General features: G+C 19.7%; 2 protein-coding genes across 2 annotated transcripts in view; both read left to right on the top strand. All coding sequences in view use genetic code 6, as the record gives it.

The window, feature by feature from the left end:
* Positions 1–75: 75 nt before the first annotated feature.
* Positions 76–7,659, top strand: TTHERM_001344679 (kinase domain protein, putative; the record flags this gene model as incomplete). The annotated part of the gene is made up of 23 exons (XM_012800778.1): positions 76–146; positions 392–481; positions 738–827; positions 1,070–1,159; positions 1,415–1,504; positions 1,767–1,856; positions 2,116–2,205; positions 2,462–2,551; positions 2,804–2,893; positions 3,153–3,242; positions 3,498–3,584; positions 3,835–3,924; positions 4,184–4,273; positions 4,533–4,622; positions 4,876–4,965; positions 5,225–5,314; positions 5,576–5,665; positions 5,916–6,005; positions 6,262–6,351; positions 6,600–6,689; positions 6,928–7,017; positions 7,277–7,366; positions 7,572–7,659. 23 exons carry the CDS (start codon positions 76–78, stop codon positions 7,657–7,659), a joined length of 2,046 nt encoding a protein of 681 aa, XP_012656232.1.
* Positions 7,660–9,292: 1,633 nt separating this feature from the next.
* The window catches only part of TTHERM_01344670 (kinase domain protein), a gene marked incomplete at both ends in the record, with an annotated part of 8,195 nt that continues 1,954 nt past the window's right edge, over positions 9,293–15,533 (top strand). Inside the window, 14 exons of the mRNA XM_001026867.3 lie at positions 9,293–9,674; positions 9,728–9,913; positions 10,407–10,456; positions 10,689–10,757; positions 10,820–11,268; positions 12,106–12,195; positions 12,508–12,597; positions 12,826–12,915; positions 13,213–13,302; positions 13,574–13,663; positions 13,970–14,059; positions 14,349–14,438; positions 14,752–14,841; positions 15,162–15,251. Of these exons, the coding sequence (XP_001026867.3) occupies positions 9,293–9,674; positions 9,728–9,913; positions 10,407–10,456; positions 10,689–10,757; positions 10,820–11,268; positions 12,106–12,195; positions 12,508–12,597; positions 12,826–12,915; positions 13,213–13,302; positions 13,574–13,663; positions 13,970–14,059; positions 14,349–14,438; positions 14,752–14,841; positions 15,162–15,251 (1,946 nt within the window). The remainder of the gene's footprint in view (positions 9,675–9,727; positions 9,914–10,406; positions 10,457–10,688; positions 10,758–10,819; positions 11,269–12,105; positions 12,196–12,507; positions 12,598–12,825; positions 12,916–13,212; positions 13,303–13,573; positions 13,664–13,969; positions 14,060–14,348; positions 14,439–14,751; positions 14,842–15,161; positions 15,252–15,533) is intronic.

Below are 15,533 nucleotides of genomic sequence, written 5' to 3'. Positions count from 1 at the left end.
TTTTTTCCTTCAAATTAACTATTTAAAGATATATTTATTCTTCAATATTTAAAAAGTAACAATAAAATTGGTGCAATGGGTGCATCAGGCTTAGGTTCTGCTTTAGCAAATTGCATTAATCTCTCAAATTTGACACTTTCTCTTAAGTAAAAACAGTTTATTTGTTTTAGATTGTGATATTTTTAATTATAAAAACTAATTTATAACAATAAAGCTCTTTTTTTTTCTTTTTATTGTGCTTGCTTTTTTTTTTGTTTATTTAACTCATCATTTTATTTTTAACTTTTGCTTTTACTATTAACTAATTTATCTTATTATTTCATATTCTTTCTTCATTTTTTCCTTCTAATTAACTATATAATGATATATTTGTTCTTCAATATTTAAAAAGTTGCAATTAAATTGATGATGAAGGTGCATCAGGCTTAGGTTCTGGTTTAGCAAATTGCATTAATCTCTCAAATTTGAAACTTAAGCTTGAGTAAAAACAGTTTATTTGTTTTGGATTGTGATATTTTTAATTATAAAAACTAATTTAAAACAATAAAGCTCTTTCTTCTTTTTTTTATTATTGTGCTTGCTTTTTTTTGCTCTTTTTTTGTTTATTTAACTCATCATTTTATTTTCAACTTTTGCTTTTATTATTAACTAATCTCTTTATTATTTCATATTATTTCTTCATTTTTTCCTTCTAATTAACTATTTAATGATGTATTTTTTCTTGAATATTAAAAAAGTAACAATAGAATTGATGCAATGGGTGCATCAGGCTTAGGTTCTGGTTTAGCAAATTGCATTAATCTCTCAAATTTGACACTTTCTCTTAAGTAAAAACAGTTTATTTGTTTTAGATTGTGATATTTTTAATTATAAAAACTAATTTAAAACAATAAAGCTCATTTTTCTTTTTCTTTATATTGTGCTTGCTTTTATTTTGATCTTTCTTTATTTTATTTTCAACTTTTGTTTTTATTATTAACTAATCTATCTTATTATTTCATACTCTTTCTTCATTTTTTCCTTCTAATTAACTATTTAAAGATATATTTATTCTTCAATATTTAAAAAGATACAATTAAATTGGTGATAAAGGTGCGTCAGGCTTAGGTTCTGGTTTAGCAAATTGCATTAATCTCTCAAATTTGAAGCTTAAGCTTTAGTAATAACAGTTTATTTGTTTTGAATTGTTATATTTTTAATTATAAAAACTAATTTAAAACAATACAGCTCTTTTTTCTTTTACTTTTTATTGTGCTTGGTTTTTTTTCTTTTCTTTCTTTGTTTAACATATCAATTTATTTTCTACCTTTGCTTTAATTATTAACTAATAAAGATTATTATTTCATATTCTTTCTTCATTTTTTCCTTCTAATTAACTATTTAATGATATATTTTTTCTTCAATATTTAAAAAGTCGAAATTAAATTGGTGATGAAGGTGCATCAGGCTTAGGTTCTTGTTTAGCAAATTACATTAATCTCTCAAATTTAACACTTTGTCTTGAGTAAAAACAGATTATTTGTTTTGGATTGTGATATTTTTAATTACAAAAACTAATTTAAAACAATAAAGCTCTTTTTTCTTTTTCTTTTTATTGTGCTTGTTTTTTTTTTTGTTCTTTCTTTGTTTATTTAACTCATCATTTTATTTTCAATTTTCGCTTTTACTATTAACTAATCTATCTAATTATTTCATATTCTTTCTTCATTTTTCCTTCTAATTAACTATTTATTTAATGATATAAATATTTTTCAATATTTAAAAAGTGACAATAAAATTGGTGATGAAGGTTCATCAGGCTTAGGTTCTGGTTTAGCAAATTGCATAAATCTCTCAAATTTGACACTTAAGCTTTAGTAAAAACTGTTTATTTGTTTTGGATTATGATATTTTAAATTATAAAAACTAATTAAAAATAATAAAGCTCTTTTTTCTTTTTATTTTTATTGTGCTTGCTTTTTTTTTTGTTCTTTCTTTGTTTATTTAACACATCATTTTATTTTCAACTTTTGATTTTATTATTAACTAATCTATCTTTTTATTTCATATTCTTTCTTCATTGTTACTTTCTAATTAATTATTTAATGATGTATTTATTCTTCAATATATAAAAAGTAACAATAAAATTGGTGATAAAGGTGGATCAGGCTTAGGTTCTGGTTTAGTAAATTGCATTAATCTCTCAAATTTGACACTTTTTCTTAAGTAAAAACAGTTTATTTATTTTAGATTGTGATATTTTTAATAATAAAAACTAATTTAAAACAATAAAGCTCTTTTTTTTTCTTTTAATTGTTCTTACTTTTTATTTTGTTCTTTCTTTGTTTATTTAACTCATCAATTTATTTTCAACTTTTGCTTTTATTATTAACTAATCTATCTAATTATTTCATATTCTTTCTTCATTTTTTCCTTCTAATTAACTATTTAATAATATATTTATTCTTCAATATTTAAAAAGTTACAATAAAATTGGTAATAAAGGTACATCAGGCTTAAGTTCTGGTTTAGCAAATTGCATTAATCTCTCAAATTTGACACTTTCTTTTGAGTAAAAACAGTTTATTTGTTTTGGATTGCGATATTTTTAATTATAAAAACAAATTTAAAACAATAAAGATCTTTTTTTTTTCTTTTTATTGTGCTTGATTTTTTTTTGTTCTTTCTTTGTTTATTTAACTCATCATTTTATTTTCAACTTTTACTTTATTTACTAATCTATTTTATTATTTCATATACTTTCTTCATTTTTTACTTCTAATTAACTATTTAATTATATATTTTTTCTTCAATATTTAAAAAGTTGGAATTCAATTGATGAAATGGCTGCATCAGACTTAGGTTCTGCTTTAGCAAATTGCATTAATCTTTCAAATTTGACACTTTCTCTTGAGTAAAAACAGTTTATTTGTTTTAGATTGTGATATTTTTAATTATAAAAATTAATTTAAAATAATTAAGCTCTTTTTTCTTTTTCTTTTTATTGTACTTTTTTTTTTGTTCTTTCTTTGTTTATTTAACTTATCATTTTATTTTCAACTTTTGCTTTTATTATTAACTAATTAATCTATCTTATTATTTCAAATTCTTTCTTCATTTTTTACTTCTAATTAACTATTTTATGATATATTTTTTCTTCAATATTAAAAAAGTTACAATTAAATTGGTGCAATGGGTGCATCAAGCTTATGTTCTGCTTTAGCAAATTGCATTAATCTTTCAAATTTGACACTTAAGCTTTAGTAAAAACAGTTTATTTGTTTTGGATTTTCATATTTTTAATTATAAAAACTAATTTAAAACAATAAAGCTCTCTTTTTTTCTTTTAATTGTGCTTGTTTTTTTTTGGTTCTTTCTTTGTTTATTTAACTCATTAATTTATTTTCAACTTTCGCTTTTATTATTAACTAATCTATCTTATTATTTCATATTCTTTCTTCATTTTTTCCTTCTAATTAACTATTTAATGATATATTTTTTCTTCAATATTTAAAAAGTCGAAATTCAATTGGTGCAATGGGTGCAGGCTTGGTTTCTGGTTTAGCAAATTGCATTAATCTCTCAAATTTGACACTTATTCTTGAGTAAAAACAGTTTATTTGTTTTGGATTGTGATATTTATAATTATTAAAATAAATTTAAAACATTAAAGCTCTTTTTCTTTTTATTGTGCTTGCTTTTTTTTTTATTCTTTCTTTGTTTATTGAACTCATCAATTTATTTTCAACTTTTGCTTTTATTATTAACTAATCTCTTTATTATTTCATATTCTTTCTTCATTTTTCCTTCTAATTAACTATTTAATGATGTATTTTTTCTTCAATATTAAAAAAGTGACAATAGAATTGATGCAATAGGTGCATCAGGCTTAGGTTCTGGTTTAGCAAATTGCATTAATCTCTTAAATTTAACATTTTCTCTTAAGTAAAAACAGTTTATTTGTTTTGAATTGTGATATTTTAATTTTAAAAACAAATTTAAAACAATAAAGCTCTTTTTTCTTTTTATTTTTATGTATTTGCTTTTTTTTTGTTCTTTCTTTGTTTATTTACACATCATTTTATTTTTAACTTTTGATTTTATTATTAACTATAAATCTATCTTATTATTTCATATTCTTTTTTTATTTTTTCCTTCTAAATAAACTATTTAATGAAATATTATTTCTTCAATATTAAAAAAGTGACAATTAAATTGGTGATTAAGGTGCATCAGGCTTAGGTTTTGGTTTAGCAAATTGCATTAATTTCTTAAATTTGACACTTTATCTAAAGTAAAAATAGTTTATTTGTTTTGGATTGTGATATCTTTAATTATAAAAACTAATTTAAAATAATAAAGCTCTTTTTTCTTTTTATTTTTATTGTGTTTGCTTTTTTTTTTGTTCTTTCTTTGTTTATTTAAATCATCATTTTATTTTCAACTTTTGCTTTAATTATTAACTAATCTATCTAATTATTTCATATTCTTTCTTCATTTTTTCCTTCTAATTAACTATTAAATGATATAATTTTTCTTCAATTTTTAAAAAGTAAAAATAAAATTGGTGATGAAGGTGCATCTGGCTTAGGTTCTGGTTTAGCAAATTGCATTAATCTCTCAAATTTGACACTTAACCTTTAGTAAAAACAGTTTATTTGTTTTAGATTGTTATATTTTTAATTATAAAAACTAATTTAAAACGATACAGCTCCTTTTTCTTTTTATAGTGCTTGCTTTTTTTTTTTGTTCTCTCTTTGTTTATTTAACACGTCGTTTTATTTTCAACTTTTGCTTTTATTATTAACTAATCTATATTACTTTTTCATAGACTTTCTTCATTTTTTCCTTCTAACTAACATTTAAAGATATATTTATTCTTCAATGTTTCAAAAGATAAAATTAAATTGGTGATGAAGGTGCATCTGGCTTAGGTTCTGGTTTAGCAAATTGCATTAATCTCTCAAATTTGACACTTTCTCTTGAGTAAAAATAGATTATTTGTTTTAGATTGTGATATTTTTAATTATAAAAACTAATTTAAAACAATTAAGCTCTTTTTTCTTTTTCTTTTTATTGTGCTTGCTTTTTTTTTTGTACTTTCTTTGTTTATTTAACATATCGTTTTATTTTCAACTTTTGATTTTATTATTAACTAATCTATCTTATTATTTAATATTCTTTAGTCATTTTTTACTTCTAATTAACTATTTTATGATATATTTGTTCTTCAATATTTAAAAAGTTACAATTAAATTGGTGCAATTGGTGCATCAGGCTTAGGTTCTGGTTTAGCAAATTGCATTAATCTCTCAAATTTGACACTTAAGCTTTAGTAAAAACAGTTTATTTGTTTTAGATGTGATATTTTTAATTATAAAAACTAATTAAAAACAATAAAGCTATTTTTTCTTTTTCTTTTTATTGTGCTTGCTTTTTTTTTTGTTCTTTCTTTGTTTATTTAACTGATCATTTTATTTTCAACTTTTGCTTTTATTATTAGCTAATCTATCTTTTTATTTGATATTCTTTCTTTATTGTTTCCTTCTAATTAACTATTTATTTAATTATATATTTTTTTTCAATATTTAATAAGTGAAAATAAAATTGGTGATGAAGGTGCATCAGGCTTAGGCTCTGGTTTAGCAAATTGCATTAATCTCTCAAATTTGACACTTTGTCTAAAGTAAAAATAATTTATTTGTTTTGGATTGTGATATTTTTTATTATAAAAACTAATTTAAAATAATAAAGCTCTTTTTTCTTTTTCTTTTTTTGTGCTTGCTATTCTTTCTTAGTTTATTTAACAAATCATTTTATTTTCAACTTTTGCTTTTATTATTAACTAATCTATCTTTTTATTTCATATTCTTTCTTGATTGTTTTCTTCTAATTAACTATTTAATGGTATTATTATTTCTTCAATATTAAAAAAGTCGAAATTAAATTGGTGATGAAGGTGCATCAGGCTTAGGTTTTGGTTTAGCTAATTGCATTAATCTCTCAAATTTGACACTTAACCTTGAGTAAAAACAGTTTATTTGTTCTAGATTGTGATATTTTTAATTATAAAAACTAATTTAAAATAATAAAGCACTTTTTTCTTTTTATTTTATTGTGCTTACTTTTTTTTGTTCTTTCTTTGTTTATTTAACTCATCAATTTACTTTTAACTTTTGCTTTTATTATTAACTACTTTATCTTATTATTTCATATTCTTTCTTCATTTTTTGCTTCTAATTAACTATTTAATGATATATTTTTTTTTCAATATTTAAAAAGTGACAATTAAATTGGTGCAATTGGAGCATCAGGCTTAGGTTCTGGTTTAGCAAATTGCATTAATCTCTCAAATTTGACACTTAAGTTTTAGTAAATACAGTTTATTTGTTTTTTTGGATTGTGATATTTTTAATTATAAAAGCAAATTTAAAACAATACAGCTCCTTTTTAACTTTTCTTTTGTTCTTTCTTTATTCTTTGTTTATTTATCGAATCATTTTATTTTCAACTTTTGCTTTTATTATTAACTAATCTATCTTATTATTTCATATTCTTTCTTCATTGCTTCTTTCTAATTAACTATTTAATGATATATTTATTCTTCAATATTTAAAAAGTAACAATAAAATTGGTGATAAAGGTGCATCAGGCTTAGGTTCTGCTTTAGCAAATTGCATTAATCTCTCAAATTTGACACTTAAGTTTTAGTAAAAACAGTTTATTTGTTTTGGATTGTGATATTAATTATAAAAACTAATTAAAAATAATAAAGCTCTTTTTTCTTTTTCTTTTTATTGTGCTTTTTTTTTGTTTTTTCTTTATTTATTTAAATCATCAATTTATTTTCAACTTTTGCTTTTATTTTTAACTAATCTATCTTATTATTTCATATTCTTTCTTAATTGTTTCCTTATAATTAACTATTTAATGTCAATATTTAAAAAGTGACAATAAAATTGGTGCAATGGGTGCATCAGGCTTAGGTTCTGCTTTTGCAAATTGCATTAATCTCTCAAATTTGACACTTTCTCTTGAGTAAAAACAATTTATTTGTTTTGGATTGTGATATTTTTAATTTTAAAAACTAATTAAAAACAATAAAGCACTTTTTTCTTTTTCTTTTTATTGTGCTTGCTTATTTTTTTGTTCCTTCTTTGTTTATTTAACACATCATTTTATTTTCAACTTTTGATTTTATTATTAACTGATCTATCTATTTATTTCATATTAATTCTTCATTGTTTCCTTCTAATTAACTATTTAATAAAAAATTTTTTCTTTAATATTTCAAAAGAAAAAATTATATTACTCCAAAGGGTGCATCAGGCTTAGTCTCTGGTTTAGCAAATTGTATTAATCTCTCAAATTTGACACTTGAACTTTAGTAAAAACAGTTTATTTGTTTTAAATTGTTATATTTTTAATTACAAAAACTAATTTAAAACAAAAAAGTACTTTGAATTTATTTAATAAGTTTTATTTGATTTATTTTTTATCTTTTTTATTCCACTAATGTTATTTTATTTATTTATTAATTTAAGATATAATTTTTAATTTAAAATTTACACAAATTTATTATAAATTTTTAGGTCAATTAATGAATCATAAAAATTCAAAGTAATAAAAAAGTGTCTTAAATCAAAAAGATTAGTTGTCTTTAAAAAAAAATTCTGGTGATAAGCAAATGGCGAAATAAGGACTAATAAAAATTAAATGCTTTAATAATTGAATATTATAGGTTTTTTTATTTTTTAATATTTTGAAAAAGTTTTTTTAACCTAAAATATATTAGATTTTATTATTGTTTTTTATTATAAATATCATTTATATTTTTGTTAGTAAATAAATTAAAAAAATACAAAAATAAAATTTAGTTAAATAAATTAATTCCTCTTAAACAAACCCTCCTGTTTCTTCAAAAACAAAATCGATTTCAGCAAAATTTATAAATAAATATTTTGATGACATACTAACTATTTTTCATTCATTAAATGCATCAAAATATTTCAGAAAATAAAATTTAAAAATATACATAATCTTTAATTAAATTATGTATAATTTCTAAATATTAATTAAATCATTGCTAATAAATAGCGATGACTATTTTTTAAAATTGCAAAGGGCTATAAAACAAAGTGATTAATTAAAATGTAAACTGAATAAATTTGAATAATAATTAATTTTATAAATTGTTTTTATTTATATTATTTAAAAATAAAACTTTCTTTTGAATGAATTTATGGTCTTTTATTACATACACAAATAACTTTATTTTTTAATAAAATAAATTATTAATCATTATTCATTAATAAATTAATGTATTTATGGGAATAAATTTTTAATTTTTCATGCCAATTTTTAATATATTTACTTTCATTGAATAAAATACTTTTTTTAATAAAATGGTAAATGAAACCTAATATGATTTTTTTATTTTCAACAAGCTGATTTTATAAATTTAAAGTTAAATTTACAAAAATTTTTAATTTCATTAATTAAAGTTAAATTTGTAAATAGATAAACTCCTTAATTTATTAAATGTAGATAAAACATTTTTTAATATCATCAGTATTTTTTGTATTTTTCAATGCTATTACTTAGATATCCCAATAGAATATGCTAGAATTTTTTAAAATTTCTTGCAACTCGAAAACTTAAGGTCAAAAAAAATAATTTAAAAATATATTTAATAACAGATTATTATAAAAAAAACAACAAAAAAAAATTGAATTAAAGGTAAAATAAAAATTAAGTAAATTATGCTTTTTTATTTCATTTATGAGAAGATAATTTATTGGTTTAAAGGGAAATATTTTGATAAAATATTAGAAAATTTTTATTTGCCTATAATATATTTTTAATAAAGATGATTAATCTTTTAATTTCTAAAAACTAGATTTATATCTGGTAAATTTTAAAAATTATTGTTTTCTTTTTTGTTTAGCTTTTATAAATAAATCAAATCTAAAATAAATAAATAAATAAATATTATTTTATGATGAAGTGAATTTGCTTGATATGAATTTATTTACATTTAAATTATTATGTAAGAAAAATAAATTTGATTTTGAAGTTTTTGGGGAAAATAACTTTAATTAAATTAGCTAATAATTTTTATACTTTTTTAATTAAGAAATTTTTATAATTTAATTAAGAAAAAAACAAAGAATTTAATTGAAAGGAATAAAAAAGGTAAATAAAAAAGATTTCGTTATAAAATAAAATATATTATTTAAATTAAAAAAAAATTTTTTTATTCTTATTCGTTAAACATTATAATTATTTTATATATTAGCAATTGTTACTAATCATGCAATAATAACAAGACATCGAGCTTAAATATTAGGCACCTGAAGAAAAATTTTAAGAAATTTTTGAGGACTACTAAGAGGAACATAAAGAGAATATGATATTTGATACAGATGAACTAACATCGATTTACAATGAGCTTCAAAAGAAGAAGATATACTTAACATCCTACATTTCACAAGGCGGTAATGGATGTGTTTTTGAAGCTAAGTACAATGAAGAAATAGTTGCTGTCAAATGTAGCAAACCTAAATTTGAAAAAATCAAAGAAGAAGAAAAAATAATGAAACTGTTAAAGGATACTCCTTATGTCTTTAAAACTATCGAAGAGTTTTTAAATGAAAAAAAAACTAAATACTATCAGATTTCTAAAAAATACTCATGTAAAAATTCATATTTTTTTCCTTTTAGTTTTTAAAAATATTCAAATTTTTAGGCAATCTTAAAGACATAATGTAAAGCTTCTTTGATTAAAAAAAAACACTACCACTCAACTAAATAGTTGGTTTTGCTATTCAGATGTCAACAGTCTTTGAAAAAATTTAGTAAAATAATCTGATTCACTCTGACATTAAACCAGAGAATATCCTATATGATAGCTAAGAAAAATGTTTTAATCTATGTAAATTTTTAATGTTATTTAAAATTTTATTTTATTTTTAAATTTTTGGATTAAGAAACTTTTCAAACAAGCAAACAAAATATATTGTAAGTTAATTTAATCTTCCCCCTTCTAAAAATGTGATTGCAATCGATAGATTTAATTTTTTTGAAAAGTTTTTCTCAATTTTTTTTTTATTCACATATTTTTAAATATAAAAAACTACTTTATTCTTTTGAAAAAATAAAATATTTTTAAGTGTAGTATCAAATTATTAGAATTTATTATAATTTTACACTTATTTTTTAAATATTCATTCTTTTTATAAATGCATGTTTGCAGTTTAATAGTTTAATGATTAATATACAAAATAATAGTTTGAGTTTTTAAATATATATATTTCTTAATAAATAAATATTTCAAATAAATATAATTTGCTTTTAATCTTATTGACTTGAATTTTATACTATTTATAAGTTTATTATTACCTTAATTCTTATTTTTAATCTTCAAGGTGATTACGGAGAGTCTAAATCATTTAAAGATGGATCAAAAACTTATAATGTAATTAATTAATTAATTTATTTATTTTTCAAACTTAATTACTACTCAAATTAGTTTCAGCACTATTTATTTTTAGAATTTCAACACTTGCTTTTAAAGCATTTAATTTATTCAAATTTATCAAAGGTTTTCCATTTTTCTAAAATATATAAAATAATTTTTACTCTTTATATATTAGAAGCTATTTCTATAAATTTACTTATTTATATTTTACATTCTTAATATTAAAAAGCTAAAAGGATTTACAAGAAAGTATGCAGCTCCTGAAATAAAAGAAGATAATGGCTTCTTCAATATCAAAGTAAATTTATTAAAGGATTATATTATATATTTACTTATTTTTAAATGAATTTTTATTTAAAGTATGACATTTATGGCTTAGGAATTATTCTCCTTGAATTAACCCTTGGAAAGTTTCTTGAAGATGGAGATTGTGCTTTTATCAGAAATGGAAAGCTACCTAACTATATAAGCAAAAACGCTTTATATTAAGATATTAACTAAATTATAATTAAAATGCTTGAAAAAACTCCTTAGAATAGAATCGATTCTTTTGGACTAACTAAACAATTAAATGAATTAAGAATAAAATTAGAAAGTTAGTTCATTTATGCAATAAAGGACAAATTGGATTTTACTGAGTCTAATTTGATGATTTCAAAATTCAGACAATCTTTTCTTAAATTTAACTACACAAGCAAACAAAATGAAGTCAGATTAGATAAGTACGATTTTAAAGGTTACAGTAATCTGTCTAAAATCTAGGAATGTATAGCAAAAAGGTTAGTTCATCACTTAGATCTTAAATTCTGGTATAATAAAAAAAATAAATTTTATTTTAATTTATTTTTAAAATAAATTATTCAAATAACATCAAACATTGATATATGATTTAAGAAATTGATATTTTCTCCCCGAAATAAATCTTAATTATTTTTTTATTTTTTAAGTCTAATCAAAAATTTCAAAATTTGTAATTTTTCCATAACTTTAAGTGAATTATTATTTGCGAATAGATTTTAATCCATAAGTAAATCTACTTATTTTTATTCAAATTAAGCAATAGTTTATTATAATTAATATAAAGTTAAACATTTTAAAAACAATTTATCTTAGACATCTTTATTGATTCATAACTTTGAGATTTAAAGTTATTAAAAATTTTAATTGCTTACAAAAATGAAATGAATGATAGAATTAATTAATATAAATTCAAAATGAGATATAAAAATTCAATAATTAAATTAAATAAAATTGAAGTTAAAAACATAAAAATTTTATTTATTGTAGAGTTTATTTAATTCTCTAAATATCTCCCATTTCATTTCTTAGGTTTTTATTTTTAATTAAGATTAAATTGGAATTCCGCCATCTTAGCAATCCCAGATGGCGGAATTCCATTTACTGGAAGTGCTATATTATTTTTATTTATTTATTAGCTTTTTATTTGATTTATATTTTTTTTATTTATCTTAAATTTTTACATTTTTCCTTTGTTAATTAGACTCTTTTTACATTTTCAGCTTTTGCTTTTATTCTTAATTAATTTATTAATTAATTTCTTATTATTTCACATTTTAACTTTATTTTTTCCTTCTAATTAACTAACTAACTAATTAAATATACATTATTCTTCAATATTTAAAAAGGGATAATAATATAGATGTTTTAGGTGCATCATACTTAGGTTCTGGTTTAAGAAAGTGCATTAATCTCAAAAATTTGAAACTTAATCTAAAGTAAAAACAGTTTATTTATTTTTTTGTTTATTTTGGATTATGATATTTTCAATATAAAAATAAATTAAATAGAATATATATAACTAACTAACTATTTTAATTAATTTATTAGCTTTTTATTTACTTTTATTTTACTTTTTTTTAATTTGCTTTAATTTTCTTTTGTTGTTTGTTTATTAATTTAATTCATTTTCAATTTTGATTTTTGATTTTATTAAGTAATTAATTTTTTTTATAATTTTTTTATTTTCATTTTTTCCTTCTATCTAACCAATTAGCTTTTTTTTTATTTTTTCTTCAATATTAAAAAAGTAAAAATTAAGTTAAAGCAATTGGCTAATTAGCATTAGGCTATGATTTAGGAAAGTGCGCTAATCTCTCTAATTTGGCACTTAATCTTGAGTAAAAACAGTTTATTTATTTATTTGCTTATAGATAATTTATTTCTTTTCTTCTGATTTTTTTTTGCTCTTTAAATCGACTTATTTTTTTGGTTTGTAACATTTACATTTTTATTAGTTAACTTATTTCTTTTCTTTTTTTTCATTTTTTCCTTGTAACTAACTAACTAACTAACTAACTAACTAACTAACTAATTAACTATAAATTTATTCTTTAATATTTAAAAAGCACACAATAAATTAATAAATAAGATGCCTAAAGCTTAGGTTTTTATTTAGCAAAGAAAGTTAATCTCTAAAATTTGGAACTCAATATATCGTAAAAACAGTTTATTTATATCTGATAATAACATTTTTTAATTTCAAAAGGAATTGAAAACAATATTACTAAATAAAAAACTAACTAACTCTTTTAATTTATTTAAAATATTGTTATTTGATTTATTTTCCTTTTTTTATTCAGCTTTTAATTTTTTTTTGTTTATTTGTCAATTTAAATAATATTTTATTTAATTACAAATTAATTCATTCATTTCTTATTATTTCATACTTTTACTTCAATTTATCCTTCCAAATAACAAATTAACTCTACATTTTTTCATAAACATATGAGTAGTAATATAAAAATTGATGATAAAGATGCTTAAGTCTTAGGTTTTTTTTTAGCTGACTGCACTAATCTCTCAAATTTGACACTTTATCTTGGGTAAAAATTGTTTATTTGTTTTGGATTGAGATATTTTTGAATAAAAAATAAATTGAAAACAATATAACTAACTACCTCTTATAATTTTTTATTTATTTTTTTTTATTTTATCTATTTTTCTTTATTTTATTTCTTTTAGTATTTCATTTTCAACTTTTGCATTTATTATTATTAATAAATAAATTAATTTCTTATTATTTCACATTTTATCTTCATTTTTTTTTTCTAAGTAAGTAACTAAATATATATTATTTCTTAAATATTTAAAAAGTTGGAACTAAATTAGTGATTAGGGTGCATCAGACTTAGGTTCAGGTTTAGGAAAGTGCCTTAGTCTCTCAAATTTGACTCTTTACCTGAAGTAAAAACAGTTTATTTGTTTTGGCTTGTGATAATTTTGATTATAAAAATGAATTGAAAACAATATAACTAACTAACTAATAATCTCTTTTAATTTATTAACTTGTTAGTATTTTATTTGATTTATTCTTCTTTTTTTTATTTCTTTTATTTTTTATTTGTTTATTAATTTTACTCATTTATTTATTTTCAACTTTTGCTTTTTTATTAATTTCTCATTATTTCATATTTTATCTTAATTTTTTCCTTCTAGCTCACTAAGTAACCAACTAATTAAATATATATTATTTCTTTTATATTTAAAAAGCAGCAACTAAATTGGTGCTTAGGGTGCATCAGACTTAGGTTCAGGTTTAGGAAAGTGCCTTAATCTTTCAAATTTGACACTTAACCTGGAGTAAAAACACTTTATTAGTTTTGAGTTGTGATATTTTTTAAATATAAAAATGAATTGAAAACAATATAACTAAATTAACTAACTAATTAACTCTTTTAATTTATTAACTTAGAAGTTTTTAATTTGATTTATCTTTTTTTTTATTATTTTTATTATTATTTGTTTATTAATTTTACACATTTTAAACTTTTACTTTTATTATTAATTTCTCATTATTATACATTTTATTTTCATTTTTTCCTTATAGCAAACTAATTAACTCTATATTATTTCTTAAATATTTAAAAAGTTCAAATTAAATTGGTTCTTAAGGTGCATCAAACTTATTTTCAAGTTTAGGAAAGTGCCTTAATCTCTCAAATTTGACACTTTAGCTTAAGTAAAATCAGTTTATTTGTTTTGGGTTGTGATATTTTTGAAATTAAAAATGAATTAAAAGCAATATAACTAACTAGCTAACAACCTCTTTTAATTTATTAACTTATTATTTTTTTATTTGATTTATTTTTCTTTTTTTTATTTCTTTTATTGTTTTTTTGTTTATTTATTAATTTTACTCATTTATTTATTTTCAACTTTTGCTTTTATTATGAGTTATTAATTAATTTCTCATTATTTCACATTTTATCTTCATTTTTCCTTCTAGCTAACTAATTAATTAGCTATAAATAATTTCTTTAATTTTTAAAAAGTAGCAACTAAATTGGTGTTTAAGGTGTATTAGACTTAAGTTCAGGTTTAGGAAAGTGCGTTAATCTCTTAAATTTGACTCTTAACCTGAAGTAAAAACAGTTTATTTGTTTTGGATTGTGATATTTTTGAATATAAAAACGAATTGAAAACAACATAATTAACTAACTAACTAACTAACTAACTAACTAACTAACTATCTCTTTTAATTTATTAATTTAGTAGATTTATATTTGATTTATTTTTCTTTTTTAATTTCTTTATTGTTTGCTTATTAATTTATTTTTTGATTTTCAACTTTTACTTTTATTATTAATTAATTAATTAATTTCTTATTATTCCACATTTTATATTAATGTTTTCCTTCTAACTAACTAATTAAAAATATATTATTTCTTAAATATTTAAAAAGTTCAAATTATATTAATGCTTAAGGTGCATCAGACTTAGGTTCTGGTTTAGAAAAGTGTGTTAAACTCTCAAATTTGAAGCTTAATCTTTAGTAAAAACAGTTTATTTGATTTAGATTGTGATATTTTTGAATATAAAAATGAAATGAAATCAATATAACTTATTAACTCTTTTATTTATTCGCTAATTAGTATTTTTTTTTATTTATTTATTTTTCTTTTTATATTTCTTTTACTGTTTTTTTATTAATTTTATTCATTTATTTTCAGCTTTTGCTTTTGTTATTAATTAACTACTGTATTTTTTCATTTTCTATTTTCATTCCAAATTCTGACTTTGAAAATTAATTGTAATCAAATTTAAAAAGGGTGAA

Source organism: Tetrahymena thermophila (assembly GCF_000189635.1).
Source record: "Tetrahymena thermophila SB210 genomic scaffold scf_8253934, whole genome shotgun sequence".
Classification (NCBI taxonomy): Eukaryota; Ciliophora; class Oligohymenophorea; order Hymenostomatida; family Tetrahymenidae; genus Tetrahymena; species Tetrahymena thermophila.
The sequence above is the reverse complement of the archived record's forward strand: the minus strand, read 5'-3'. Positions and strand labels throughout refer to the sequence as shown.